Source organism: Pseudorca crassidens, chromosome 2, assembly GCF_039906515.1.
Source record: "Pseudorca crassidens isolate mPseCra1 chromosome 2, mPseCra1.hap1, whole genome shotgun sequence".
In the NCBI taxonomy this organism is placed as follows: domain Eukaryota; kingdom Metazoa; phylum Chordata; class Mammalia; order Artiodactyla; family Delphinidae; genus Pseudorca; species Pseudorca crassidens.
In genome coordinates this window covers 8,111,535-8,138,318 of record NC_090297.1, presented here as the reverse complement: position 1 = coordinate 8,138,318, position 26,784 = coordinate 8,111,535, and the positions used below count along the sequence as shown (strand labels likewise).

At 61.4% G+C, this 26,784-nt stretch overlaps 1 protein-coding gene across 12 annotated transcripts in view; it reads left to right on the top strand.

Annotated features, from left to right (window-relative positions):
• The window catches only part of CASZ1 (castor zinc finger 1), a 148,645-nt gene extending 125,985 nt beyond the window's left edge, over positions 1–22,660 (top strand). For 4 of the 12 annotated variants that reach the window (XM_067720130.1, XM_067720151.1, XM_067720140.1 and 1 more), the window contains 16 exons: positions 1,383–1,451; positions 3,375–3,465; positions 4,027–4,311; positions 5,258–5,430; positions 5,688–6,535; positions 8,973–9,108; positions 9,347–9,410; positions 10,731–10,885; positions 11,028–11,150; positions 12,105–12,443; positions 13,970–14,168; positions 14,956–15,127; positions 16,951–17,102; positions 17,274–17,415; positions 18,026–18,310; positions 20,114–22,660. In XM_067720130.1, the coding sequence (XP_067576231.1) occupies positions 1,383–1,451; positions 3,375–3,465; positions 4,027–4,311; positions 5,258–5,430; positions 5,688–6,535; positions 8,973–9,108; positions 9,347–9,410; positions 10,731–10,885; positions 11,028–11,150; positions 12,105–12,443; positions 13,970–14,168; positions 14,956–15,127; positions 16,951–17,102; positions 17,274–17,415; positions 18,026–18,310; positions 20,114–21,216 (4,336 nt within the window). In that variant the 3' untranslated portion in view covers positions 21,217–22,660. The remainder of the gene's footprint in view (positions 1–1,382; positions 1,452–3,374; positions 3,466–4,026; positions 4,312–5,257; positions 5,431–5,687; positions 6,536–8,972; positions 9,109–9,346; positions 9,411–10,730; positions 10,886–11,027; positions 11,151–12,104; positions 12,444–13,969; positions 14,169–14,955; positions 15,128–16,950; positions 17,103–17,273; positions 17,416–18,025; positions 18,311–20,113) is intronic. The other 8 variants (XM_067720161.1, XM_067720110.1, XM_067720212.1 and 5 more) reach the window with 8 other exon arrangements.
• The last annotated feature ends 4,124 nt before the right edge of the window (positions 22,661–26,784 follow it).

Below are 26,784 nucleotides of genomic sequence, written 5' to 3'. Positions count from 1 at the left end.
CTGCCAGCCCTGCACCCGGGACTGGAGTGGCCCGGAGGCCCACTTCCTGCCTCCGAAGCTCACACTTATGGACACACACACCCACACCTTATGCACATCCACCGTGCACCCAGATTCTCACACACATGCTTCCGCACACGCGTGCACGCACACACACACACGCACACGCTCCTCTGCCTACATAATCGCTCAGGCTCAGTTCATGCACCCGCACACTATACATCTTGCTGTGCGCACACACGCTCTCACAGCGGGTACAGGCACACCTTGTTTTATTGCGCTTCGAAGATATTGCGTATTTTTACAGATTGAAGGTTTGTGGCAACCCTGCACTGTCGGATGACGGTCAGCAGTTTTTAGCAATAAAGCGTTTTTTATTTAAGGCATATGCATTGCTTTTTCAGACATAATGCTATTACACACTTAACAGACTACAGTGTAGTGTAAACGTAACTTTTCTATGCTCTGGGAAACCAAAAAAAATTCGTGTGACTCGCTTTATTGCGATATTCACTTTATGGCGGTGGTCTGGAAGTGAACCTGCAGTATCTCCAGGGTCTGCCTGTACTTCTGTGCACGTGCTCATCTGCTAACACACATGCCACAGGCTACTGTAACCCCCATGTGCCCATGACAGGCTTTCTCTGCCTGCCACCATGAGGGCCAGTTGCCGGCTTATGGTTGGCTGGGAAAGCCCTACTCTGGGCTGGGGTTTCTGGGTTCCAGGCTGGTGGCCAGGGCTCCCAGGCTCAGAGCCTGCGCCATGGGGAAGGCAGCGAGAGAAGGTAGGAGGCTGGGGTGGGGTGGGCACACCCAGCGCAAAGCCCTAGACCATGGCAAAATAACTGATGGATCAATGTGGGGGGCTGAGTGAGACCCTTCCCCTCAGCCATCCCTCCTGGAGGCGGGTCCAGAAACCTGGGAGTAGATCTAGGGAGCTGCCCTCAGCGTCGGGGAGGCCTTTCCGACCACCCAGCCACACTTGCTTGGTGCTGTTCCTGCACTTTCCCCTGGCGCCCTCCCCCGTGGTACCTGGTACCCCTCTTCAGCCAGCAGCATCCTGACTCTCTGTGTGCAAGGCGGCCAGGCCCCAGCTTCCCAGGCTTCCTATGCTGTTGGACTCTAGGTCAGATCCACGCCCAAGGTAGGGCCCTCCAGCCCTGCCAGCTGAAGACGGCCCAGCCCTTGCCAAAGGTGGGCTAATTGAACCTGTGCTAGTTTTCTGCCTAAGGACTTTTCCAGTCCCACCCTAAGCGCCCAGAACACTACACAGTGAGCAGAGAAGGGCCAGGGCCCCAGGGCAGGGAGCTGCCCCCAGACGCTCTTGGGGCGTGAGGCCACCTCGTCTGCTAATCAGCTGTGCCCTGTGTGTCTCTCACCAGGAACGGATTGCCCACAGATAAACCAGCTGTCACTGAAGATGTAAACATTTACCAGAAATATATTGCCAGGTAGGCCCCTGGGGAGGAGACTGCCATGGAGAGAAGGTGGGTGGGGGCAGGAATGCCTGGGGACCATGGGACCATACGTCCATGTGACCACTAGTACCAAGGTGCCTGCTGCCTCCCCGCCCCCATGCATTCCTGCTTCCAAACCCTCCCCAGGCCTGCCCTCTGCCCCGTCTCAGAGCCCCCGCCCCCTTGATGTGGTCCAGGCCACATGCCCTTAAGCAGCTTGTACCCCAGGCAGGACTGGGGTACCTGAAAGGGCCCTAAGGCAGGGCCTGGCCACAGGTGAGTGCAGGTCCCCCCCTCCACAGCTCACTGTGGGCTTCCCTGGTGGCGCAGTGGTTAAGAATCCGCCCGCCAATGCAGGGGGCAAGGGTTCAAGCCCTGGTCCTGGAAGATCCCACATGCCGCGGAGCAACTAAGCCCACGCGCCACAACTACTGAGCCTGCACTCTAGAGCCCGTGCTCCGCAACAAGAGAAGCCACCGCAATGAGAAGCCCGCGCACCACAACAGAGTAGCCCCCGCTCACCACAACTAGAGAAAGCCCGTGTGCAGCAACGAAGACCCAACACAGCAAAAAATAAATAAATTCAATAAATGAATAAATAAATAAATAAATTTTTAAAAATTTTTTAAAAAGGCTCCACTTGGGGCCGGGTGGGGGGGGGGTGGCAGGCGGGGTTGCAGGCCCCTGTGGAACGGTTGGGGATGAGAAGGGATGTGGGCAGGTGGCCTCAGTGTGCTTCCCCTCACCACCTGACTCCAGACCTGCCCCTTTACATCCTTAAGGCAGTGGGATTGGCAGGTGAAGAACCTTCAGATTCCCCCACCCACCCCACTCAGGCCCCCCGGCACCCAGCCCCTGGGGATGCAGCACAAGGCCGGGGCTGTGCCCTGGCAGCCGTCTTTCTGTTGATCTCCCATAGTTTTGCTGTCGCTCTGTGTCTCCCTCCCCTGTCCCTCCCTGTCTTTTCAGCTTTGCTCTGCTCTCTTTATTATTATTATTACCATTATTATTAGTGCCTCAGCAGATGGCCCTTTTGGCAGCTTCAATATTTATTTGCAAGAGGTTCTCCCCTCATGAGGGGCTTCCCTCCCGCAGCCCCACACCACGCGCAGCACAGTGGGGCAGGCGGGCTGAGCCCACCACCTTGTCCACAGTTGTCACGGGGCGCTGTCCCCGGTGGCCATCGTCCAGGCTGTGAGACCCCCGCCCTGGCAGCATTGGGGCCTGGAGAAGGCCTGGGGTACTCTGGGAGGGCAGGTGGTGGCCAGGCAGCACGGGGCTCCTGGCTGCAGAGTTGGCCGGAGAGCGCGCTCCCTGCCACGGGAAGCCAAACAGATGCTGCGCTTTAAAAATTCATAACTCTTGGACTGTTTCAAGTGTCAGGAAAGCCCAGAACAGAGAGAGCCCTTTAACACCTCTTAGCAACAGAGCCCTGGGCTGGCGCAGCTGGAGTCCCCAGCACCTGGCCCAGCACTGAGTCAGGGGTGGGCGGGCAGCACCTGCAGAAACGGCAGCTGGGCCACCTTGGGGGCTCATGCCTTCAGCATCCCATCCCATCCCACCCCAGGGCTCTTCCCCTGACCCTGCTCTGGCTTCTGGCTTGGCCTAAATTCCTCCTCCCATCTTGGTGCCAGGCCTCTGTGCCCCACCTGGCACTCCCTCCCGGGGCAGATAAGGCTGGCTCTGCAGCTCAGTGGGTCTGGGATTCCCAGCGGCCCCGTCACTCGCCCTAGCCTTCTCAGCCTCTGCTCCTTCACCCCAGCAGACCACCTCTGCCCCTCCACATGTCCACCCAGGGCCCCTGAACCGCAACAGCAGTTCCCTGGATCAGGGGCACGGACTCTGCTCAGCCGCTCAGGCCGAGGGCCCTGGAGCTGGTATCCAGAGAGGCCTGAGCCCACCCCTTCTTCCCTGCAGGTTCTCAGGCAGTCAGCACTGTGGCCACATCCACTGCGCCTACCAGTACCGCGAGCACTACCACTGCCTCGACCCCGAGTGCAACTACCAGGTATGTCCCACGGGCACCAGTCCTGCTCCTGCGGGCTGGCACAGCAGTGGAGGGGCGTCTTGAAAGCAGGACGAGGTTACTCGGTTCTGCTTGGGCCACCTGCATTTGACTGGGGCAGGCAGAGAGCCCAGAAAAGCTCCCAGCCTGCTCTTGTTCCCAGATTGCTGCCCACGGGCTTCTACCTTATCTAATCGAGTCTTCCCAGTGTCCTTAAGAGGCTGGTATCACTGCCCCATTTTATAGATGGTTGTGTTGAGGTTCAGGCAGATCGGCCCTTACGTTCAAAGCCACCCTCCGGCAGGTGCAGAGCAAGTGAGCGAGAGGCGGGAGGTGGGTGTGGGTGTTCTGCATGAGGCCACTGCCTCTGCCTCCCCAGGGAGCCCAGCTGGGCAGAGCCCACAGGTGGCAGTAGACAGAACGAGGTGTCACCTATCAGAGCTCCTCCCTGAGAGGCCTGGCCCGATTTATCTTCTCTGCTTCTGGGCCTGCTGACGGGGAGACGACGGGGAGGTCAGGGAAGGGTCTGTGGCTCTGGAACCTTTGGAACTGTTCCCTCCAAAGTCCAGGGTGCTGGCCTTGGGGCAGTCTGGGCCGCCTCGACCCAACAGGATGATTTGTAAGGAGACCGGAGGGCCCTGGGGCCAGGCCCAGCCTCCTGCCCACCAGGCCCTCTCCCGGCAGAGGTTCACGAGCAAGCAGGACGTGATCCGGCACTACAACATGCACAAGAAGCGGGACAACTCCCTGCAGCACGGCTTCATGCGCTTCAGCCCACTGGACGACTGCAGCGTCTACTACCACGGCTGCCACCTCAATGGGAAGAGCACCCACTACCACTGCATGCAGGTGCCCCCGCCCTCCCCCTCCCCCACCCCCAGAGGCAGGCCTGCCTCCGGCAGGGCCCCTCCCTTTGTCCCTTCCCAGGGCTGGACGGCCAGAGGAGAGAGGCCCAGGGGCTCAGGCTTGGGCAGTGTCCGGTGGGCCAGGGTGGGGCCTTCCCCATGGCCATACTTGGTGCGGGTGAAATTCAGCGAGCTGTTTATACAGACCGACATTTTTCAGCCTTTAACACCAAGAGCAGCATTGCAAATGGTTCCTGAGGAGGTTTTTGTTTAATTCTTTGTTTTAATGCCACGCAGAGTCTGGGCTTTTTCAAGGTGTCAGGTCTGGGGGGGAGCGACTTTCGTTTGCAAATAGCAGCCCTGTGCCTCCCCCGGTATTTGTCAGGGGGTTGTTATGGCCTCCGTGAAACAACCTGGGCCAGGAGGAGAGGGGGGCTCGCTCTCTGGGCTCTGAGATGGTGCAGACACTGGCACGGTCCAGCCCTCAAGAGTGTTCAGATTCCACTGGTTTTTACTCAATATGGCAACGTTGCCTGCCTTGGCCCAGCCAGGGTGGGGTAGGGAAGGCCCTGTGCCAGAAACTGTTCGCCAAACAAGTCCCCGGCCTACAGGTGACCGCCAGGCCCCGGGGTCCAGCCCTGCTCACCCCCGGGGGCTTTAGAGGTAAAGCCACAGACGGGGGACCCCCAAGCCACCTCCTGCAGGATGGGACTCCCACGTCCCACGTGGGGACGTATCCCGGGCTCTCTATGAGGACGACCCACGCCCAGCACGGGCCAGGCCCTGGGGGCCTGAGGGGTCGTCCTACCTTAACCTCGGTGCCCCCAGTCGGACGTTTACAGGTGCCGAAGCTCCCCGAGCGGGCTCAGCTGCGCCCAGCGGCACAGCCGCTCTGACTTCGCCAGGGTGCCTGGCCTCAGCTCCCCTGACTGCCGCTCTGGCCCCTGCAGGTGGGCTGTAACAAGGTGTACACGAGCACGTCGGACGTGATGACCCACGAGAACTTCCATAAGAAGAACACCCAGCTCATCAACGACGGCTTCCAGCGCTTCCGAGCCACTGAGGACTGCGGCACGGCCGACTGCCAGTTCTACGGGCAGAAGACCACGCACTTCCACTGCAGGTGAGCGGGAGGCAGCCAGGGAGGCCTCCTGGCCCGGGGAGGGACGGCAGGCAGGGCACCAGGCCCGTGGGTGGCTCGGGGCCCCACCTCCTCAGGGGTGTAGGAACAGGAGCAGAGGGCTGCTCGGAGGCCCCGCCTTAGTTTCTGGCCTGGTCTTCCATCCAGAGGCCCATCCCTCCCAGGGCCACCGTGGGAGCAGGGCGGGGCCTCCCCCTGGCCCTGTGAGGCCCCATGACAGCCTCCCGATGTCCTGCCAGGCGCCCCGGCTGCACGTTCACCTTTAAGAACAAGTGTGACATCGAGAAGCACAAGAGCTACCACATCAAGGACGACGCCTACGCCAAGGATGGCTTCAAGAAGTTCTACAAGTACGAGGAGTGCAAGTACGAGGGCTGTGTGTACAGCAAGGCCACCAACCACTTCCACTGCATCCGCGCCGGCTGCGGCTTCACCTTCACCTCCACCAGCCAGATGACCTCCCACAAGCGCAAGCACGAGCGCCGGCACATCCGCGCCTCGGGCTCGGGCGTGCTGGGGCTGCCGCCCTCGCTGCTGGGCGCCAAGGACACGGAGCACGAGGAGTCCAGCAACGACGACCTGGTTGACTTCTCTGCCCTGAGCAGCAAGAACTCCAGCCTCAGCGCCTCCCCCACCAGCCAGCAGTCCTCCGCCTCCCTGGTCACCGCCACTGCCACCTCCGAGGCTGGGCCCAGTGCCACCAAGCCTCCCAACAGCAAGATCTCGGGCCTGCTGGCCCAGGGCCTGCCTGGCTCCATCCCCCTGGCGCTGGCCCTCTCCAGCTCGGGCCTGCCCAGCGCTGCGCCCTACTTCCCCATCCTTCCGGGCCGGGGCAGCACCTCCCTGCCTGTGGGTGCCCCCGGCCTCATGGGTACCATGTCGTCAGGGACGGCAGCCTCAGTAACCCCCGACACACCTGCTCTGGCTGCCTCGGGAGCTGGCGACTCGGCCGCAGCGGCAGCTGCCTCTGTCCCGGTGCCCCCTGCCTCCATCATGGAGAGGATCTCTGCGAGCAAGGGCCTCATCTCGCCCATGATGGCCAGGCTGGCTGCGGCCGCCCTCAAGCCCTCTGCCACCTTTGACCCAGGTGAGCAGGCTGGGCCCTGCCTGGGAAGCGAGCACCTCTCCAACCCCAGGAGCTCTCTGGCCTCGGTGCGGAGCCGAGCAGCGGGTGTTTGTTTGGCAGGAGTGTCTTCTGTTCCCTGCCCCCGAGACCCCTGCCCCCTTCTTTGCCTGGTCTCTGCCTCCGTCCTCTTTATTTCCTATTCGGGGCCCCTCTTTCTGGCCCACCCACCCCGGGCAACTCATGTTTCTGTTTTTTTCATCTGTGAAGGGGAAGCAGTAGTCCCGGCCTCACGGGGTACCTGTGCATCCCGGGGCAACTGCTGGCTCCCCCAACCCTGCCATGTCACCCTGGACTAGCAGGGGCTCCCGCTAGTCCAGCCCCTAGTGGGAGCAGTCCCGGAGTCCCAGGCTTCCCTGGGACCTCTTCCAGGTGACTGGGAGGGCATGTGAGTCCAGCCAAGTGGCAGGGTGACCGCAGTACAGGGATGCTCAGGGGATTCGTGCCTGGACAGCCCGTCAAGGCCAAGGATGCCCTCCCAGGGTCTCCCTGTCCATCAGCGCTTTCCAGTCGCACTTTCTGTGGTAGTGGGAACGTGCTGTTCCGCACCGTCCAGTATGGTAGCCGCTGGTCACATGGCTGTTGAGTGCTTGAAATTGGCTAGCGTGACCCAGGACTTGGATTTCAACTGGAATTTCTTTCACTTGAGCCAGACCCGGCCGCTGGCGGCCATGTCAGAGTCGCCAAGTCACATCTGTGTCCCTCCTCTGGCTCATCGTGGAGAGATGTTCTCCTTTCTCCCAAGTTTTCTGCTCTTGAAAAAATTTTTTACTCTTTTTCTCCGGATTTTTTTTGGCTTTTCTGTTTCCCTCACTTCTCTCCCTCTGTTTTCCCCCATCCGGGTAATTAGCATCAGTCAAATCCTTTAGAAGAGTTCGGCTCACATCTGGGACGTGGCTCCCTTCCTTCCTTCCTTCCTTCCTTCCTTCCTTCATTCATTCATCAACCACTGGTGCTCACTGAGGGCAGCTTGCTGGTGGGCCAGGCACCAAGCCAGTGCTGGGGACACGGCAGGGAAGAAGACAGACAAACTCCTGCCTTGTGGAGCTGATGGAACAGTGTGGGGCATAGTCTGTCCCCAAGTATACCCCCTGGGAGGTGGCCAGGTCGAGACTTGGACCTCAACAGCTGGCTTCTGAGCCCGGGCACCCTGCTCCTCTGTGAGACTGTCTTGAAACCCGCCAAGACTGAGGGTCCCTGCAGCCCACCCCGGGCTCTGCGCAGTGCCCCCAGAGAGACCAGTGCTTGGCAGGAGGGTCAGAGCCCTGTTTCCCTAGGGACCCTGGGCAAGTGGCTTTGGGGAGCTCCTGGAATGTGGACTCTGAATTCTGAAAACTGAATATCATGTTCCCAGTGGGACGCTCCTATCAGCTGTGACCCACCTTCCACTCCAAGTGTGGGTGTCAGGCCTGACTGCCCGGGGCCGCGCGCCTCCGGCGAGGTGCCTGCAGGCTGGGGCCACGCTGGGCTCCGTGGCCAGACTGTCAAGTACTTTCTTTTCTTTAGAAAAAGCTCCTTCCCCGAAAAGAAAGGTCAAGTGAAGGGAAGGGGGCCATTTCCCTTTATTTTTTAATAAAATGCCACTTGCTCTCTGTGAAGCAGCTCTCCATCAGCTGCAGCGCCTTGGGGCAGATTAATATTTCAGTCACTTGGGGATTGTGGGGAAAGCCTCGCTGGACATGTTCCTGTCAGCAACTTCTTTTGCCCTGTTCTGCTTGGCCTCCCGAATCCTCTGCCCGCTCAGCTCCAGCCTTTCCCCGCCATGCCTACACCCCGCCAGCTTCCCCCACCCACCCCATCCAGCCCAGCCTGGCCAGGGTGGGCCTCATATCCCTGCCCTGGACAGCTTGACGGGCGAGGTCACATAGTTTGAACCGCTCTGATTGGCTGTCAGCTTCCATAGCCCTGACACAGCAGATGCCCCTCCTGGGCATGCTCAGTGGAAGGCAGGGTTGTCGCCCCGGCAACAGTGGGGACGGGACCTGCGGAGGGGGCGCAGCTCCCAGTCTCGATCTGCCACTTTCCCTCAGCATTAACAGAGTCTTTAATAAAAGCCTAAGCGGCAGCTCCACAAATTGACTGTGACAGTCGGTGGAGAAGAGGAAGGGCCCCCGCCCCCGTCCCAGCCCCCTCCCCATCCTCCCGCCCTTCTCCTACAGGAGGCCCTGAGCCAGGACAACTTTGACATAATTTTGCAATAATTATCACTTGAAGAATTGCCACACAGGGGGAAGCGTCACAAGCCATCATGTCAGTGGGGAGGACCACTGACCAGCAGCCAGGGCTCCCCAGGGGCCCCAGCCCACCCGGCCCGCTGCCCTCCCTTCGGGGGGCTCCGGCTTGTGCCCATACGAAGCCCTCGGTCCCTCTAACACCATCTTCCCTCCCCCCTCCCCCATAGGAAATGGGCAGCAGGCCACCCCTGCCAGGTTCCCCCCAGCCCCGGTGAAGCAGGAGCCCGGTGAGAGTGCTGGCGCCCCAGGTCCCCACGAGGCCTCCCAGGACCGCAGTTTAGACCTGACTCTGAAGGAGCCCAGGTGAGGCGAGGCCCAGGCCTCCCAGCTCTGCCCCCCTGCAGGAGGCTCTGGGGACAGCACCCTCAGAGCCAGACTCCATGGGGCCAGGGGCCAACCCTTCCTGACAAGGGGTCATCCTCCTGCCCAGGCAGATGTAGCAGGCGGGGCCAGAGCCTCAGGGGCCGGCTGGGAGGGGTGAGTCTCTGGGGCCGGTCCCACGTACTGTCTGAGCTAAAGCCCCTTGGTTTGTGTGTTCCAGTAATGAATCAAATGGCCACGCAGTCCCGGCAAATTCATCTCTTTTATCCTCGCTTATGAATAAGGTAAGAACCATCCATCACACGCCTCCCATCCCCCCACCCCGAGAGATTAAAGCTGTGCTGGGGGGTGGGGGGGATGTGTTTGTTTTTTAATGTTTTGCCTCTAATAAGATGAGTTTGTACCATTTAAATTTTGAGGCCATTTTTCATCGGATATAATTTCAGAGCCACTGCTTACAAATTAATTTAATGAACTGGCTGAAGAAATATATTCCAGCCTCTGACACCCTTTTTTTCCCTTCAGATGGAGGGCTCCAAAAGCTTTTCCGGAGCCCTCTAACTTCTTTCACTCCTGGTTATTCATTTTATTCATTTTATATATTTTTTTGTTTGTTTAAAAAGGTGGAGGGGGAGAGCAAAGCGGGAGCAAAGCGCCCATTTCCACTTTTCGGGTTGAGTAATGGCCTCGGACGCCTGCTGCAGAGGCCGCTCCAGAATATTTATTTTAAATAATGCAGGGTCTTTGTAAATTATACATCATCGCAAATATATTTTCCCCCTTCACATGATAAATTTGACTACAGCAAGATTAATTAGGTTACCGTACACAAGTGACTATTGAGGAGGGAGCTGGGCCCGGGCCGGACCCCACGGAGTGGGGTTTCTGCCGGGCCCATGGCCTCCCACTGGCCTCTGCCCGGTCGGTCGGTGCGCGTGCCCTCTGCCTTCCGCCCTCCCCTGCTCGCTCTCTTGCTCCCCTTTTCCGTCCTTGGGTCACTGCTCCCTGCGCCCCCTTGTTCCTTCCTGTCGGAGACCCACAGCCCACGTGGGTCGAGCCTTTCCGCGGACTCCCCCGCCCCCTCCTCTGCCAGCAGCAGCAGCGAGCCTGCCTCGGTCTCACTCCGTGAGCCTCCTTCCCTCCCTCTCTGCTCCTCCTTTGTGCTCCTTCTCTTGTTCTCAAGGAATTCGTGCGGGATTCCCCCCCACCCCTCCTCCTCCTGCACTTCTTTTGAAAACCTGGCAGGAGGATAACCAGGGAGCCGCTTAGTCTGGGGAAAGCTGGGCTGGAGTGTGTGCCCAGAGTCTCGGCCTCCGATTGAGTGATGGCTCCTAGCAGCCCGGGGTTTGTGTGGCAGAGCCCCGGCAGCTCCACGGGGCCGGGGCAGCGCCGCAGGCCGCCCGCGGCAGCGTCCATTCAGTGAGGGCTCTTCCGTAGCCAGAGCCGCGTGGGGTCGGGCCTCCTCTCCTCCCGGCTGCCAGCACCGCGATGCTCTGGTCAGTTTGGAGAGGCCCGAGCGGCCCAGAGCTGCCACTCCTCCCAGGGCAGTCGGGTCAGGTGTCCTGAGGTCCCCGGCCTGAAGCACGGGCCTGTCCTCCTCGCAGATGTCTCAGGGCAATCCCAGCCTCGGCAGCCTGTTGAACATCAAGACAGAAGCGGAGGGGAGCCCCGCCGGGGAGTCCTCGCCCTTCCTGGGCAAGGCCATGAAGGCGCTGGTTCAGGAGAAGCTGTCAGAGCCCTGGAAGGTCTACCTTCGCAGGTGAGGGGCTTGCCGTGTGAGCAAAGGGGGAGGGAAGGGCCACGCCCACTCGTCCCAGGGGCACGTGTTCCCCCCACGAGGCTGTTCCCCCAGCCTCGCCAGAGTGCCAGGGTCTCCTCTGAGCAGCCGGCCCCTCTGCCAGGTTTGGCACCAAGGACTTCTGCAACGCGCAGTGTGACTTCCTCCACAAGGCCCACTTCCACTGCGTGGTGGAGGAGTGCGGCGCGCTCTTCAGCACCCTGGACGGGGCCATCAAGCACGCCAAGTGAGTGGGGGTCCGGGGGCCCGTTTAAACCCAGCCCCACTTGTCCCAGCCTGGCTCGGGGGTGGGTGGGCCGGGGTGGGGCTAGGGGGTGCACAGGCCTCTAGCAGCCTTCCAAGCAGGACCCGTGTGCGGTTCCCACAAGACCTCAGAAGCTGAGCTGGCTTCTCAGAGGTGCTGCCCGGCAAAAGGCAGGCTTCCTCATCTCCCACTGGCTCAGCCCCCAGCTGGGTCCTCTGAGCCCACCCAGGCCCCGCCCCGAGTAAGAGCTGCTTCTCCCCACCGCGGGGCCCATGCAGCCGTCAGCCCTCCCTCCCACAGATGCTCCTGCAGAGGCAGCTGGAGAGGCCCAGCACTGACCCCGGCAGGGACCCTAAGTGAAGCCTTTTCCAAGCCACAGTACTGCATTTGTAGATTCTCTTTGACCTAAAAATAATGAAATTAATTTGTACAATTCGTTGAGCAGCAAGCCCAGCCGCCTACTGTAATTGAACCCAGAACTGGTAAACGTTTACAGCAGATCTTCACCGCTCCCTAAGCCCCGGGTCAGGCTCTTCTCACTGCTTAGGCAGCCCCAGCTGCTGGTCTGAGACCCCCACCCCCACCCGCTTTTAAATGTCGGAGCCGGTTCTGGAAGGACAGGCTTCATGAGCCAGGACGTGCTGTACCCAACCCCTCCCGAGTAGGGAGGAGCTAGGGACAGCACATCAGTAAGGTCACAAGTAGGAAGGTGTAGTTAGGGCAGAGCCTGGAGCCCAAGTTCAAGATCAGAGGACACAGCAGTGTGTTCTCAGTCCTTCCCTCCTGGTGGGAGGCCTCTGGCACCTGGCACTGAAGATGCGGTGGGGACACTGGGGCCCTAGGCTTGTGATGGGGTCATACGTAGGCAGGCAGGCAGGCGTGCCAGGGAAGGGCCTTCTCCTCCCGCACCTGAGACACCTCTCCTGTCTCTCGTAGCTTCCACTTCCGGACAGAGGGAGGAGCAGTGAAAGGAAATGTGGAGGCTTCCTTCCCGGCCTCGGCTGCTGAGACCAAACCTTCCTTGGCCCCCTCATCCCCTCCAGCGCCTCCCATCACCACGGCCACGGCTTCCTCTCTCGAGGGGCCCACTCCCAGCCTGGCCGCAGTGCCCTCCAGCCCCACCCTGCTCGCCTGGAAGCAGCTGGCTTCCACCATACCCCAGATGCCTCAGATTCCAGCGTCAGTGCCTCACCTGCCCACTTCGCCCTTGGCAACGACTTCTCTAGAAAACGCCAAGCCCCAGGTCAAACCCGGATTCCTCCAGTTCCAGGAGAAGTGAGTCCCTCGATGAGCCGGGAGCCCTGTGTCCCCCGTGTGTCTCGGGAGTAGGTGCTAGTAAGGGCAGCTGAGGAGGCCCTGCTCCTTCCCCTGCAGTAGCCCCGGCTGTCCCCAGCCTCTCTGGGACACGGTCACTGGGTGATGTCCTTCTAGCCAAAGTTGCTGCTGCTCAGACCTCACTGCCTATTCCCGGAGCAGGTGGCCGGGGTGGGGGGAGATGGTGGAGGTAGTGGCCACTGTTCCAGAGAGGCCACTGGTGACGCTGCGAGGACCAGCCTGGGTGGGCCAGGAGTGGCGGTCCTCGCCCGGCAAGGCGGGCTGTCTCCCTCCGGGTCCCCTTGTTGGTCTCTGTGGCTCACACCCATGGCTGAGTCTCTGCAGGGCAAGCAAAGTCATAGGTGGGCGGCGAGGGGGCTAGGCCCTCCTCTGGACCCCACCCCCACCCCGCCACCTGCACAATGGTCTGAGCTCTCAGGGGTGGAAGGGAGGGACCTTCCTCGCTGGATGGTGGTGTCTCCCTGCGGCGAGAACGGTGACTCTGTATCATGATATGTGCGGCTTCCTGTTCTCAATAAAAGTAATAAATTGGACGTGAACACACACCGCCTGAGTGGCAGCTGTCCTCCCTCTCTGAGCACCTGGGGCTGGGCCCACGGCGTGAAAGGGGACCTGCGCTCCTCTCTGCCCCTTTCCCAGCTTCCCTTCCTCTGTTCACCTCCCCAAAGTGGCAGCCCTCTCAGCATCCCGGCCTTGGTCGGAGTTCCCAGCCCAGGTCCAGTGTGGATGTCGGGGGCGGCTGTGTTGTCAGCCAGGGCAGAAGCCGGGTGCAGCCCCTCCGCACCTGCCTGGAGCCTGAAAGGCAGAGCTCTGGAGCTGAGGCTGCTGCTCGGGGCAGGCCAGCCGTGGGGGCTCGCCCAGCACCCCTCCCCACCCCAGCCGCCCCACCACTCAGCTGGCTTGTGAGGTTCTCTGAGTGGGTGGCAGCCCCGAGCCCCGAGCTGACCCTGGAAACCCCAGCAGCTGAGCCTCAGCAGGACCTGACGCCAGGCACACGTTCCCACTGGCCAAGGCCCCATGGTGGCAAAGCCTCCTGGTAGGGCTGCCCACCCGTCTGCACCCTGTCAGTCGGCCACAGCCAGGGCACTGCCTATGCCACATCAGCCAGGCCTGGCAGCACCATCGCTCATTTTCATATCCACGAAGTGATTGCGGCCATCCTTATCTGTAATCCTGGGGTGTGGCCACGGAAACTACGTGTCCCAGCATGCAGTGCTCTGGGCCGCCTGCATACCGCAGTCCCTTCGGCGCCCTCAGAGCTCTAAAAAGAAGGCAAGACTGCATGCTGGGATCTGTAGTCTCTGGCCGAATCGTCCTGCTGAGCAGGAGGGCAGCCCAGGGGCCATTCCTCTTGATTACACCACAGGGGAGTGGGGAGCGGAACCCCAACATGAGCAAATGTCAGGACACCGGTGGGGAGGGCACCAGGAATGCCAATGACCTTCTGGGCCGTGGTTTCATTCCAGCGATCCTTGCCTCGCAACGGACTGCAAGTATGCCAACAAGTTCCACTTCCACTGTCTCTTTGGGAACTGCAAGTACGTCTGCAAAACCTCCGGGAAGGCCGAGTCCCACTGCCTGGACCACATCAATCCCAACAACAACCTCGTGAACGTGCGAGACCAGTTTGCGTACTACTCCCTGCAGTGCCTCTGTCCCAACCAGGTCAGCAATGCGGGCGGGGTGGCCCCTGGGGTGGGGGCAGGGAGGCGCAGGGCCCCGGACCAGCTCCTCCTGGCCGAGGCTCCGTGTCTCACACCCTTTTGTAAGTGGCCTCCTCCAGAGTCTGGAAAGGACACCGTCTGCCCCTAGGTCCCTGGAGACCCCTAGGCAGGAGTTCAGCTTGGTGCTCTGTTGGTGAGGTCTGTCATTTCATCCTAACCCTCAATGATGCCTGTATGCCGGGCAGCCTCTGTGCACTTGGCATCCTTGTGCGCGTCCTGGAACAGCTATGCTCCCTTTCCCCAGAGGCCTAGGATTTTAAAATAGACCCATTAGACAGATAAAGAGATTGAACTGTCTGTGCCCCAGACAGGAAGGGCAGGTCAGCTTCATTATAAAGGCCTACTCCCAAGACTTGTAGGGGCTGCCTGGCAGAGCGCATTAAGAAGGAGTCTGAGCCTCCATCTGGGCACACGGAGAAGAGTGCTAGGATAGATTAGTGACGTCTGCCTAGGTCTGGGCACACAGACAAGAGTGCTCAGACAGATTAGTGATGTCTGTGCTGGGCGTGGGTTTAGAAAGAGCTGGAAACAATACCAGGTGGGATGTTTTAATCAAATGACAGAAGGGACTTACTGCTTTTTAACACGTGAAAGGTCTTTACACAGTTGTGTTTGCTGATTCTGAGCGTGGAAGGACGCACGCCTGCCACAGCCCTCTAGAGGGCTGGGGCAGGTGGAAGCTTAACGGAAGTCGCCTGCCCGGCCCTGACTCCTGTCCCTCCCTGCAGCACTGCGAGTTCCGGATGCGCGGGCACTACCACTGTCTCAGGACCGGCTGCTACTTTGTGACCAACATCACCACCAAGCTGCCGTGGCACATAAAGAAGCATGAGAAAGCTGAGCGGCGGGCAGCCAACGGATTCAAGTACTTCACCAAGCGTGAGGAGTGCGGCAGGCTAGGTACCGAAGGCCAGGGCTGGGGGGCAGGGAACTACAGCAGGTGGCAGGGCCGCGGCTCTGGCGCCTGAGGCCCTGGGACCCACTTCTTGTCCCCGCACATCAGGCTCCATGTTTTTTTTTTCCGGAAAATGTCACGATATCACAGGCCAGGCATTGTCACCCCAGGAGAACAGTCAAAACCCCAAGAGCCTAGGAAAAGGGGTGAGGGTGACTCCCAGTACTGCACCCACCCCAGTGAAAACGCCCGGAGCCTCGTCTCTGGCACCCAGGCCTGGTTCTTTTTTCCTTTTCTTTTCAAGAGAGCCTTGCGGGTAAGTCTTAGGAGCTCCTGAAGCTACTCGGGTTTTATCCCAAATGGACCGTGGTTTGTTCATTCACTCACTCAGCAGACGTTCATGGAGGAGCAGCCGTGTGCCAGGCTCTGTGCTATTGCAGGAGGTGAGGGGCGGGTAGAAGTGGAAGCTATGGTCTTTTTCGAGCGTCCACTGTGGCCAGCACTGTGCTTGGTGCTGGAGATCTGATGGGACCAGCAGGTACATTTGTGGGCTCAGCCCAGAGCATCTGTGACCTGGGGTGACCTGGAAGGAGGTGGCCACGGGGCAAGGAAGTGGCCTTGAGCTCAGGGGCAGGTGCCTCGGAGTTAACTCTGCTGCTGAGAGCTGAGCCCTTGGCAGGGAAGCTGCCCCCCAGCCCTGGAACAAGGCCTCCCCGAGGAGCTCGCTGGCCCCAGCTTGCCCTGGGGATGCTGTGGGGGGGGGGGGGCTCCAGGACCAGCAGAGGGAGGCAGAGCCCATCCTCCCGCCTCAGCATGGAGCCACACATTTGTGGGCCTGCAGACGTGGGCAGGAGTCTGCCCACGAGGAGACCGGAAGCCGGAAGGCAGGTGGGAGCCAGGCAGGCTGGGTGCAGACACCTGGGCTGCACGCAAGGCCTGCTGTGATTCAGGTGGTCATGGCAGCAGGGTCCAGGGGGAGCAGAGGTGGGGCCGCTGCCTGCAGCCGACCGGCCATTGCATAGGGGGAGGATGAGGCAGTCAAAAGTCAACCGCCAGAAAAGAACGGCAACAAACCTTTCCTTCAAGAATTAATTCAGAAATCATTAATGGCCTGAGAGAGGCCTGGGAATCACGGCAACAGATGTCAACCCTCGGTGGCCTGTGCTGTCCCTGGGCTCAGTTTACAGGTGTCAGGGGATTCCGCAGTTGCCGTTATTTACTCAGTTTGGGTGTTCTGGGTGGTAGCTGGGGCCAAAGCTGGGGGATGATATAAGACACCTGGCCGGCTCAGGTGCCATGGCAACGGGCAGGCCTTCACCTGCCCTCTGCTGATACCGTTTCAGTCCGGCTCGCTCTATTTGTTCTCCGCCCAGAGCAAAGCCGAGGTGGGGCGGCGCAGGGCAGAGGGCCAGCCGGCTCGCAGCCATCTTGACCTGGTCCAGGGGCAGGCAGCACCTGGGCTTCCCAGAGGAGATGTGGGGACAGGTGGCTTGCTGGGAGGTGGCTGATCTAGTGGACAGGTCATTAGGGTCCCCTGCCCTGGGGCAGGGGCCGGGGGCCAGCCTGCTGTTGTCCCGGGCGTGCAGGCTGGAGGCGAGAGCCAGGCTTTGGACAGCCAGGGGGCCTGGGACTTTCTGGGGTTGGGGTGAGAGGCTGCTAGAAGCCCTCCTTACGGAAACACCACCAATGGGGACACGCCCTTCCCCCAGAAGCCATTTGCCTGGTTGGCCACGTAGGCCCATGCCCAGAACAGTGCCCGACACGCAGGGGGTGCCATGAGCACTGGCCGGCGGGGGAGGCTCACGGCCGAGCGGGGCTGTGTCCACAGGCTGCAAGTACAACCAGGTGAACAGCCACTTCCACTGCATCCGGGAGGGCTGCCAGTTCTCCTTCCTCCTCAAGCACCAGATGACCTCCCACGCCCGGAAGCACATGCGGAGGATGCTAGGGAAGAACTTCGATCGCGTGCCCTCCTCCCAGGTGAGCCTGGCGGGCAGGCTGCCCCTCCGCGACCCGGGGTGGCAAGAGGGCATCACTCGTGTCCCGCTCTTGCTTCCAGGTGGTGGGCCAGGCTGCCCAAAGCGACAGCCTGCCCCTGTGGGCAGCACAGCCCCCAGCCCAGCTTCCTCAGGGCCCCCTTCTTCCTCTCAGGGCCCCCCGAGCTTGATGGACACCGAGACGGACGAGTACATGGATTATACTGGCTGCAGCCCGGGCGCCGTGTCCTCTGAGTCCTCCACCATGGACCGAAGCTGCTCCAGCACCCCTGTGGGCAACGAGAGCACCGCAGCAGGTGAGCGGGGGCCCGGGGGCGCCAGCCTGGGACAGGCCCTCCTTCCGAGGCCCAGCAGTGCTGGGTCCGGCTCAGGACAGGAGGTTCATGGTCAAGTGGCCTCAAAGGAGGACGGGCCAGGGTGTGGCAGCGCTGGCTGCTCTGTGGGACGTGGGTCCCCGCCTGCTGCCACCCTGCCCATCTCCCCAGCACTCTGCCCTCAGCTTCCGTTTCCAGGAGAGAACCCGGGCTTGAGCTGTGAGGTACAGAAAAAAGCAGCACAGCCCCCAGCCAGAGGGGCAGGTGGGCCCCGCCCAGCCCTGGTCCCTCTTACGGCCCCTCTGCCATTGTCCCCAGCACGGTCCCTGGGCCCCAGAGCGAGGTCCTCCGCGGGCTGGGCTCTGCCGCAGGCCCTGCGCAGCCCGCCGTGACCTCTCCCTGCACCACCGCTCCCTCCCAGTCGCTCTGCTCTGCCCCCTCCTCCCCTCTCTTCTTCGTGGCATCTGTCTGCTCCTCCTCTGTCCACGGATTTTCATATCATACTCGCTTCTGCCATTGGGTCTCTCATTTTGGTTCTTTCTGTTTGTTCTTTGTTTTGGTTTTTTTTTCTGCTTTTCCCCGCCCTCTCCAGGCTGCCCGGCTCCTCCTCCTCCTGCCGCCGCCGCTGACGAGGCTGCCCGCGTGGCTCCGCAGCCCCCACTGACCCCATCCTTCTCTGCGGCCGTGCTGCGGGCGCCCCTCCCCTCCCTGCCATGCCTCTTTTCTCCACCCTGTCTCTCATACTCTCTGCTCAGTGCCTCTCTCGGAGCCACCCGGGGCCTGGCCCACCCCATCAGCAGCCCGCCCAGCTTCCCGCCCGTCACTGCCACTACAACTCCAGTAAAAAGTGACGCCCCCCTAGTTCAGGACGCCGCAGGTAACTCACACATGTCTTCTCCACTGCTGTCTGTCACCCTGGCCGAGCCTCGAGGCCACGGTCCAGGACCTGACCCTTTTCTGTGGTCAGCTGGGTCAAGGACAGGGCCACTCTGCACCCCTCACAGCGCAGCCCGCGCCAAGACCAGAGAGCCTGGTCCCTGTCCCAAGGACAGTTCCTCTCAGCTCCTGCTCAGCACTGGGCAGGCCAGAACATCACTGCCAGGGCTCCCTGGGGTTCACCCCAGCTCAGGGACTGGCCAGAGCCCCAAGATGGCCATGCCCACCCCACCCCCCTAACCCTGCGGCAAGGCAGAGCCTGTCCTGCTCTGAGGACTTCACCGGGGGCAGAGATGTTCTTGGGAAAGCTGCTGGTGCCTGGGACCCGCCCAGGTTTGCAGGATCCTGACACCAGCCTGAACCCCCAGCCCCGGAGCCAAGCAGGAAGAGGCCCAGGCCGCGGGCAGTGCTCCACGGCAGAGGTGCCTCCCAGCCCCACCCTGTACCTGCCGCCCGGCAGGCACGGGACCTGCCCTCCCCTGCCCTTTGGTGCCGTCACCACCTTGGCTCTGCCTCTTCCTCCGTGCAGTCTTACCTCACATTCTGCCCGACTGCCAGGCACTGGGCCAGCCCAGGGGGATGGCAGGGACCAAGGCAGAGGGTTCCTCCTCAGGGAATTCAGCCCCTGTTCTGTCGCTTAACCAGCCAGAGCCCTGTGACCTCCGACCCAAAGCAGCCACTCCTCACCCACCCGGATCCCCAGGGCCCAGACCCTTCCTTGCCCCCTGCTGGGTACCCCAGCCCATCACAGTCCTCGTTCTCTCCACCTGCTGAGGCGGGGACTAGGTCTGCTCCCCAGACGGATGGGGCAGCAGGCTGGTGCCTGGGCTGAGCCTTCTCGGCAGGTTCTGGGAGGGCTGGGAGGGTCAGCGCGAGGGAGAAGCCCAGAGGGTGCCCACCCTGCACTCTGGAGAGGGCTGGGCCTGGGGCGTGGAGCAGGGAGTCCCAGGACGGTCACCCCTTCCCCAGCTGCCTGTGCAGAAAAGGAGTAACGGGAAGCACAACCACACAGTGGATTAAGCAGCCCTGGCAACGGGGCATCCTAAGCCCAGGAAGCAGTTGGGACCAGGATGGGGAGGGCACAGATGGAGCCCATCCGCTGGCCGAGCCCCTGCTCCAGTCCTGGCCCTGCAGCAGAGCTGCCCTCTCCCAGTCCACTGGGGGTGGGACACCCCAAGACCTGAAAGAACCTTCTGGTACCAAGGAGAAGGTGCGCCTTGGGGCAGGGAGTTACAACCCCCAACAGCCTCAGGGTGCGCGGCATCCCTGTTGCGAGTAGGCTGGTCCCAGGCGCAGACAGGCCGGCAGCCTGGGAAACTGGTTAGCCGGCCGGGAGAAGGAGCCGGCCTGTCCCTCATTAGAGGCGGGTGCGTGATGGCGTCCTGGCCCCCGTCCAACCTGGGTAATTACACTCTGCCGACCTAGATTCCCCCTTCAGCTTCAATTAGCGCCAGGACGTGTCCTCACTTCCCACCCACATCCCCCAGAGCTGCTTGCTCCGCCACCCACCAGGGCAGGCCAGTGCGGTCAGCCTGCAGATGTGGATGACGAAGGGGGAAGCCTGGGGCTCCCCAGCTATCCAGGGGGCGGAGGGGTGGTCATAGGAGAGGCCCCCAGAGCGACGGGAAGCGGAGTTGTCCCCGAGGGCGGCCCCCCCGCCCACCGCGCCGAGATCGGGGACCTCGCGTGGGTGTAATCCTGGGTAGGATGTGCACGTGGGCGCTGACCAAGCCCCCCTCCCCAGGGAACACCATCTCCATGCCGACAGCCTCCGGGGCCAAAAAGCGCTTCTGGATCATTGAGGACATGTCGCCGTTCGGCAAGCGGCGCAAGACGGCCTCCTCGCGCAAGATGCTGGACGAGGGCATGATGCTGGAGGGCTTCCGGCGCTTCGACCTCTACGAGGACTGCAAGGACGCGGCCTGCCAGTTCTCGCTCAAGGTCACCCACTACCACTGCACGCGCGAGAACTGCGGCTACAAGTTCTGCGGGCGCACGCACATGTACAAGCACGCGCAGCACCACGACCGCGTGGACAACCTCGTGCTGGACGACTTCAAGCGCTTCAAGGCCTCGCTCAGCTGCCACTTCGCCGACTGCCCTTTCTCGGGCACCAGCACGCACTTCCACTGCCTGCGCTGTCGCTTCCGCTGCACCGACAGCACCAAGGTCACGGCGCACCGCAAGCACCACGGCAAGCAGGACGTGATCAGCGCGGCGGGCTTCTGCCAGTTCAGCTCGAGCGCCGACTGCGCCGTGGCCGACTGCAAGTACAAGCTCAAGTGCTCGCACTTCCACTGCACCTACCCCGGCTGCCGCCACACGGTCGTGGGCATGTCGCAGATGGACTCGCACAAGCGCAAGCACGAGAAGCAGGAGCGCGGCGAGCCGCCCGCCGCCGCCTCCCCCGGCGCCGAGGGCCCCGCGCCCGGCCCGGCCGCCAGCCTGGACTGCGCGCCCCCGCCCGGCGCCGAGCCCGCCGCCGCCCTGCTCTTCCTGCCCGGCCCGGGGCGGGGTCCGGACGACGCGGGCGACCCCCGCCCGCCCGACGCCCCCGGGCCCCGCGCCGGCCCCGCCGCGCCCGGCCTCGCGGCCGGCGAGTCGTCGCAGGAGGACGACGAGGAGGAGCTGGAGCTGAACGAGGAGGAGGCGGACGACGACGAGGACGACGACGACGAGGACGACGACGAGGACGAGGACGACGACGAGGACCTGCGCACCGACTCGGAGGAGTCGCTCTCCGAGGCGGCGGCGGCGGTGGGGCCGGGGTCGCGGAGCCTGGAGCTGGCGGCCCTCGGCGCTCCCGCGCCCCCCGGCCCCACGCCTGCCGCCGCCGCCTCCCCGTAGCCGCGGGGCCCGTGGCGCGTGGGGGGCCGGCCGCGCCCGGCGCCCTCGGGATCTTGCCGCTTTATTCTATTGTTGTTATTATTATTATCAATTTTGTAAGAAACGGTATTTATATGTAAAGCTTCCCTTGTACAGAGCTAGGTGTTCGCCGCGCCCCGGCGTCGAGAGGCGCTCCGGGCCCGGGGCCGCCCCGCCGGTGCTTCCGGACCCCGAGTCCGTCTCAGGACAGAGGCGGGGGCCTCCCTCTGGTGCTCCGGGGCTGCCCCCGCGCCCGCCCGCCCCGCCCGCGCGGCAGCTGGGCGGCCGGAAGGACAGAGGCTGCCCGGGACCCTCCTCAGCCGCAGTTCGGGGATCTTCTTCAGGGAAATAGAAGGTGCTCTTGTCCGGGGTGGGAACGAGGGGCAGGAGGCCCGGAGGGCGAGGAGGGCGGCGACCCCGGGCGGCTGCCCCACGCGCCCTCCCCGCGCCGGACCCCGGGCCCCCCGAGCACGCCGGTGGGATTCCTCATTGCTCAGGGCTGGGACGGGCGCCGGGGGTCGCCGCGACCTCCGCCCCTCACCACCGGAGGCGGGCCGGCACCTGTGGCACCTGGCAGGGCCTCCCATTCGTGCAGCTAAGACCCTCCCTCCCGGTCCTGGGGGAGGGCGGGGCAGGAGGCGTCCGGCGGGCGACACTACAGGGACCGCGGAGGGAACCTCCTGGACTCGGCAGAGCGGGGAGCTCCGGGTCACTCTGCCCCCAGCGCGGGGCCTGGTCGGGGTGTCCGTCCCGAGGGCTGGGGCCTGGGAAGGGGTGCGTCTGCTCGCTGGTGCTGGGCTGCTGGGCCCGCAGGGCGTCTCTGCCACCCAGGTGGTGAGAACAGGAAGGATGCGACTGTTTGGGGCTTTAATAGTCAACATGGAAAAAAATACGAGAAAGTTGTACAGTATTTTTCCTGTAAAGGTTATTATTCTACATAGAACAAAAGAAGAAAAAAAAAAAAAAGCAGGCGGGCGGCTAGAGCGCAGACCGCCTCCGGACCAGCCCTGAGGTTGGAGACCCGAGTGCAATTGCTCACGTGGGGTTTTGTTTAGCGTTTAGAGGCCTTACCAGTTTGAGGCTGTCCGTCTTTACACTAGCACTGATGGGAGCTGCGTGATTCCAACTTTTAACTTGAATTTCGTAGAGACAAGAAAAAAGGACTGTTATTACTGATACAAGTTTGTAGTTAATTTAACATTTGAGTTTTTCTCTATTGGTTATGCGTGTGGCTTTATAGGGCTTTTTTCTTCCCAGTTTGTTTTATTAATTTCTTTGGGATACTTCTTTGCTGGTGCAACCCACCCGGATTTGGTTCCTTTTGCAAATCCCAGCCCCCCACTCCTGCCACCCTCCCTCAGCAATAAGCTCACCGAGCCCAGAGCCAGCCGGGGCCCACCTGGCAGGTACGTGCCCGGCCAATGGCTCTGAGGGCGACAGGGACGGAGGGCAGGCTGCCCAAGGCCGCTCCTGTGCATCTTCACTCCAGGCCGGGCCACCAGCCCTGTCTCAGGTTGGGCCCTGTGACATGGCCACAGGGAGAGCGTGAGGCCCAGCCTGGGGGAGGGGCCGTCACCCAGAGCCTCCTCCCCAGAGGTCTCCAAGGGGAGCCTGACCAGCTGCAGGGGGCAGTGGTTTACTTTTTTTTTCTTTCTTTCTTTTTTCTTTTCTTTTCTTTTTTTTTTTTTTTGTCCTCTTGGCTGCCCACAGCCAGAAAGCCAGGACCATCTGAACTGGAGAGGGAGCAGGAGGGAGGAGTGGTCGGAAGGAGTGTACCTGATTCAACAGGAAACAAATGGTTTTCTAGAACAGCCCCTACCAGAGCCTCCTGAATTCTGTGGGCACCACGTGCTGCTGCTGAGCATTCGCCCAGACTTTGTGCCCGACCACAGAACCGGGGAGTCTGTGGAAGGAGTTTTGTAAAGGAAAAAAAAAATTTTTTTTTTCAATGTAGCAAAATCAAACAAAAAAAAAAAGAAAAAAGAAAAAAAGAAGATGCCGACAGTGCGAAGTCTAGCCTTTTGTAACCTTCATATTGCACACTAGGACTATAAGCCATTGCTAGCTCATTTTGAATTTTAATGTGTAATTTTTGTTTTATTTTCTTTCTGTGGGGAAAACAATGCTTGATCCACCAATGCTCTTTTTAATGTTTTATAACTATGTATGTGTATATATATAAATATAAAATAATATGTATGCACATATGTGTGTATATATCTATATGTATATACATATATAGATATATAGAGATATATAGAGAGGTTTTGAGACGAAAACGCAGAACGTGAAAACCGAACTGAACAGCGTGTGCTCTGATTACTTGAATCTGGTCTCCTCGGCACCTGGTTATTAAGAACTGAATATTTTTCCACTTGAATTTAGTGCTATTAGAAATTTAATATATGTGTTTTATTTATTTGATTTTTTTTTTTTTGCATGACTGATGCAAGGTTTGACATTTTCACTCAATAAAAACTGGAAAAAAAATCTATCAAGTTATCTTTTATTTTTAAAGTCAGTCCTGAGCGGCTGGCGGGGACCCAGCTGTGCAGGGTGGCAGGGCCACCATGGCCAGCCGGGCTCCATGTGCCAAGGCAGGGAGGGTGTCGGTCACCCTTCAGCCCTGGCAGGGAAGGGGGCAGACCGGGCTCACCCCTGGGATGGGGCCACGTCCTCCTGGACAGATGGTGGGGGGCTTGGGCCCCGCCCGGCCTCCCGCCTCAGCCCCGCCTGAAGGCCCCACAGAGGCTCAGGAGCCGCCTGGCACAGACACCTCAGGCCTCCGGCAAGGGATCCAGAGGCCCCCAGCCTGGCCGGCTCTCTCCCGGCGCAGCCAGGGCTACTGGGCAGGCGTTTGGCAAGGGTCATCCCTCTGCCTCCTCCCTCGGCTCCTTCCTCCTTCCTGCAGGGACCTGCCCGGGCTGGGAACGGCGCGTACCCGGATCCGATCCGGATGCTGGCTCGGCTCCTGCCCGGAGCACGCAGGGGCAGAGCCAGCGGGGGCCATTCCTGGGTCCGTAGCCACCAGACCCCGGCCTGCCTGAGTTGCCGAGCCCGGTGGCACCACGGCTGGGGCTCCCTCAGAAGCATGGGTGGCTCGAGCACTACGGCCAGGCCCCGTCCAGAGTGCAGGCCGCACATCTGCCCTGACGCTTCTAGATGGTGACGCCCTCCTCAGTAAACCTCCTCATCTGTGCCAGCTTGCCAGCCTTGCCCTGAGCTAACCTCCTTCCAGGTGGCCAGGTGGCCCAGGGCCCTGGGGAGGAGATGTGTGTGCTGGGCCCTGCACGCTCCACCGCCTCGCGGAGCATCTCACTGGATGTCACATCCCTGCAAGGAGCACACCCCTTTTTCCTGGGGAGGGACCGGGGGGCTGGGGAGGTGAAGTCCCACCAGCGGCGCCCCAGGTGTCACCGCCGGGACAGCAGGGGGCGCGAGCGGGTGCAGGGGCTGCACTGCTCCCTGGGGCCCTGCTCAATGTCATTTCCACCACAAAAGCCTCTTTTCTAACCCAGGCCCCCCCAGCACAGAGGGCCCTTCCCTTTCTTCTTTCCTCCTGGCACGCAGCCCACAGGCTATTTACATAAATACGTTTGTAACAGACGCGAACATATATACTTTTTTCTGTCTCATTAAAATGTTCAAGTTGGAACTCGCCTATTGTTTGTGGATATCTCGATTCTGTTAAATAAAACAGTGACTAATTTATGGGATAAAACACAAGTTCAACAAATTAAAACCATTACTGGAGCTTCCCAGGCCCTCCCGCAGGGCCTGAGGGGAGGCAGGGAGCCAGGCCCAGAGCGCAGCCCTCCGCCGCTGGCTGGGTGGGTGGTGCTAACACAGGGCTCCCTCTGGGCACTGCTGCACGGCCGGGGAGACCCCCAAGACTGTCCCCTTCCCAGCGGCCCCCAGGCCTTCTGGGGCCAGATGGACCTCAGCGGACCCATACGTGGTAAACAAGAGGCCCAGCTTAGCTGAGGGCAGGGCCAGCTTCCAGGCTCGGCTCAGGACAGGACGGGGCCCAGGGAAGGGGGCGCTGGGTCTCAGGGCAGCCCTCAGTCGAGCCTCAGGGAGATGAGGGCCTGTGACATGTAAGCACGCTGCGCGCAGGCCAGCCCGTAGCTCTCAGTCCCAGGCACTGCCCACTGAGACCGTGTCCCTGGAGCCCACTGCGACCCCAGGAGGGCGGGGCCCGCAGCGGCGGCGTGCCCCACCCTAGGGGTGCGGAGTGGGCCCAGGCCGCACCGTGCTTGCTCCCTGTGGCTTGTTGGGCTTGGTAGGAATCGCGGTAAAACATGTTTTCACTCCGGAATTTAATTAGCTGTGGTGGTGTGATGCTCCTACACCCCAACTGGGGCAAATTCAAGAGTTTGGCAACCTCCTGGAGAGAGCCCGAATCCGCGCACAGGCTTGCGCTGAGCTCAGTCGCCTGCCCACCTCCCACACACCTGGTCCGGCTTGGGTGCGACCAGCAGCTGAGTCACCCAAGGGAGTTGGGCCTCGGCATTCACAACCCACCTGGACCCACCGCACCAGGGCCGTGCCCTCCGGGGGGCGTGGCCCGCATGTCCCGTCACCCGGGGCACAGACAGCCTGTCGATCTGCTCGCCTCCATGAGAGGCGGCCTTGGCCCCGGGCACAGAGGTAGTGGAAGTGCTGCTGCCCCCAGGAAGGCCTCCAGGAAGCAGGGCCCCTCGGACCAGCTGGAGTCCTGGGGACCTTGCCGGGATTGAACAGGGCCAGACCTGTGCCACCCTCGCCGGGAGGAGCCGCCCCACCCTCTGCATGGGGGCAGACAGGAAGCGCCTCCTAGGGGTGCACAGCCAGTGCAGGGCCAGACCCAGCGGCTTCTCTTCCTGTGAGCCCTGCACCCACGCCAGTCGGGGGAGACACCGGGACCTCGGAGAGTCCAAGGCTTTTTCCCCATCAAAGGGCCCCAAGGCCCTGCCCAGAGCCTCCCTGAGGCCTGGCTGCCACACCCTGGATCTACAGGGCGCCCTGGAACTAATGCCCTTGGAAACATCCTCCCAGAGCTGCTGGGCCGGGACGTGGAGGGCTGGGCACCTGAGTTTCCAAGATGTGTTTTAAAATGTGACCCCTTCACTATAAAGAAGATCCTCCCAGGATCTGTTGGGCAAGGAAAGGCTGCAGGCGTCCTCATGAAGTGATAATAAAATCTCATCTCCTCTTCCAGAGCAGTGTGAGCTTTAAAGTGCTTGATGGAAGTAAACTATTAAGGTTTGTTCACCATTCAGGGAAAAGCGCCCGACACGACACACGACACTCGACACTCGACACGACACTCGACACTCGACACGACACTCGACACTCGGCACGACACTCGGCACGACACTCGGCTGGAGATTTAAACTCCTCTCTGAGTGAGAGCGCGTGCCTGGAGCCCAGGGCGGGGCTGGGGAGCCGGAGGTGGGGGGGGTGAGGACGTGCCAGCTCTCGGTGGAGAACGTGGCAGTCACCCACCAGCACCGCGGGCACCCTGGAGGTGTCTGTCCCTGGCGGGGGGTGGCCAATCCCCGGGGTGGG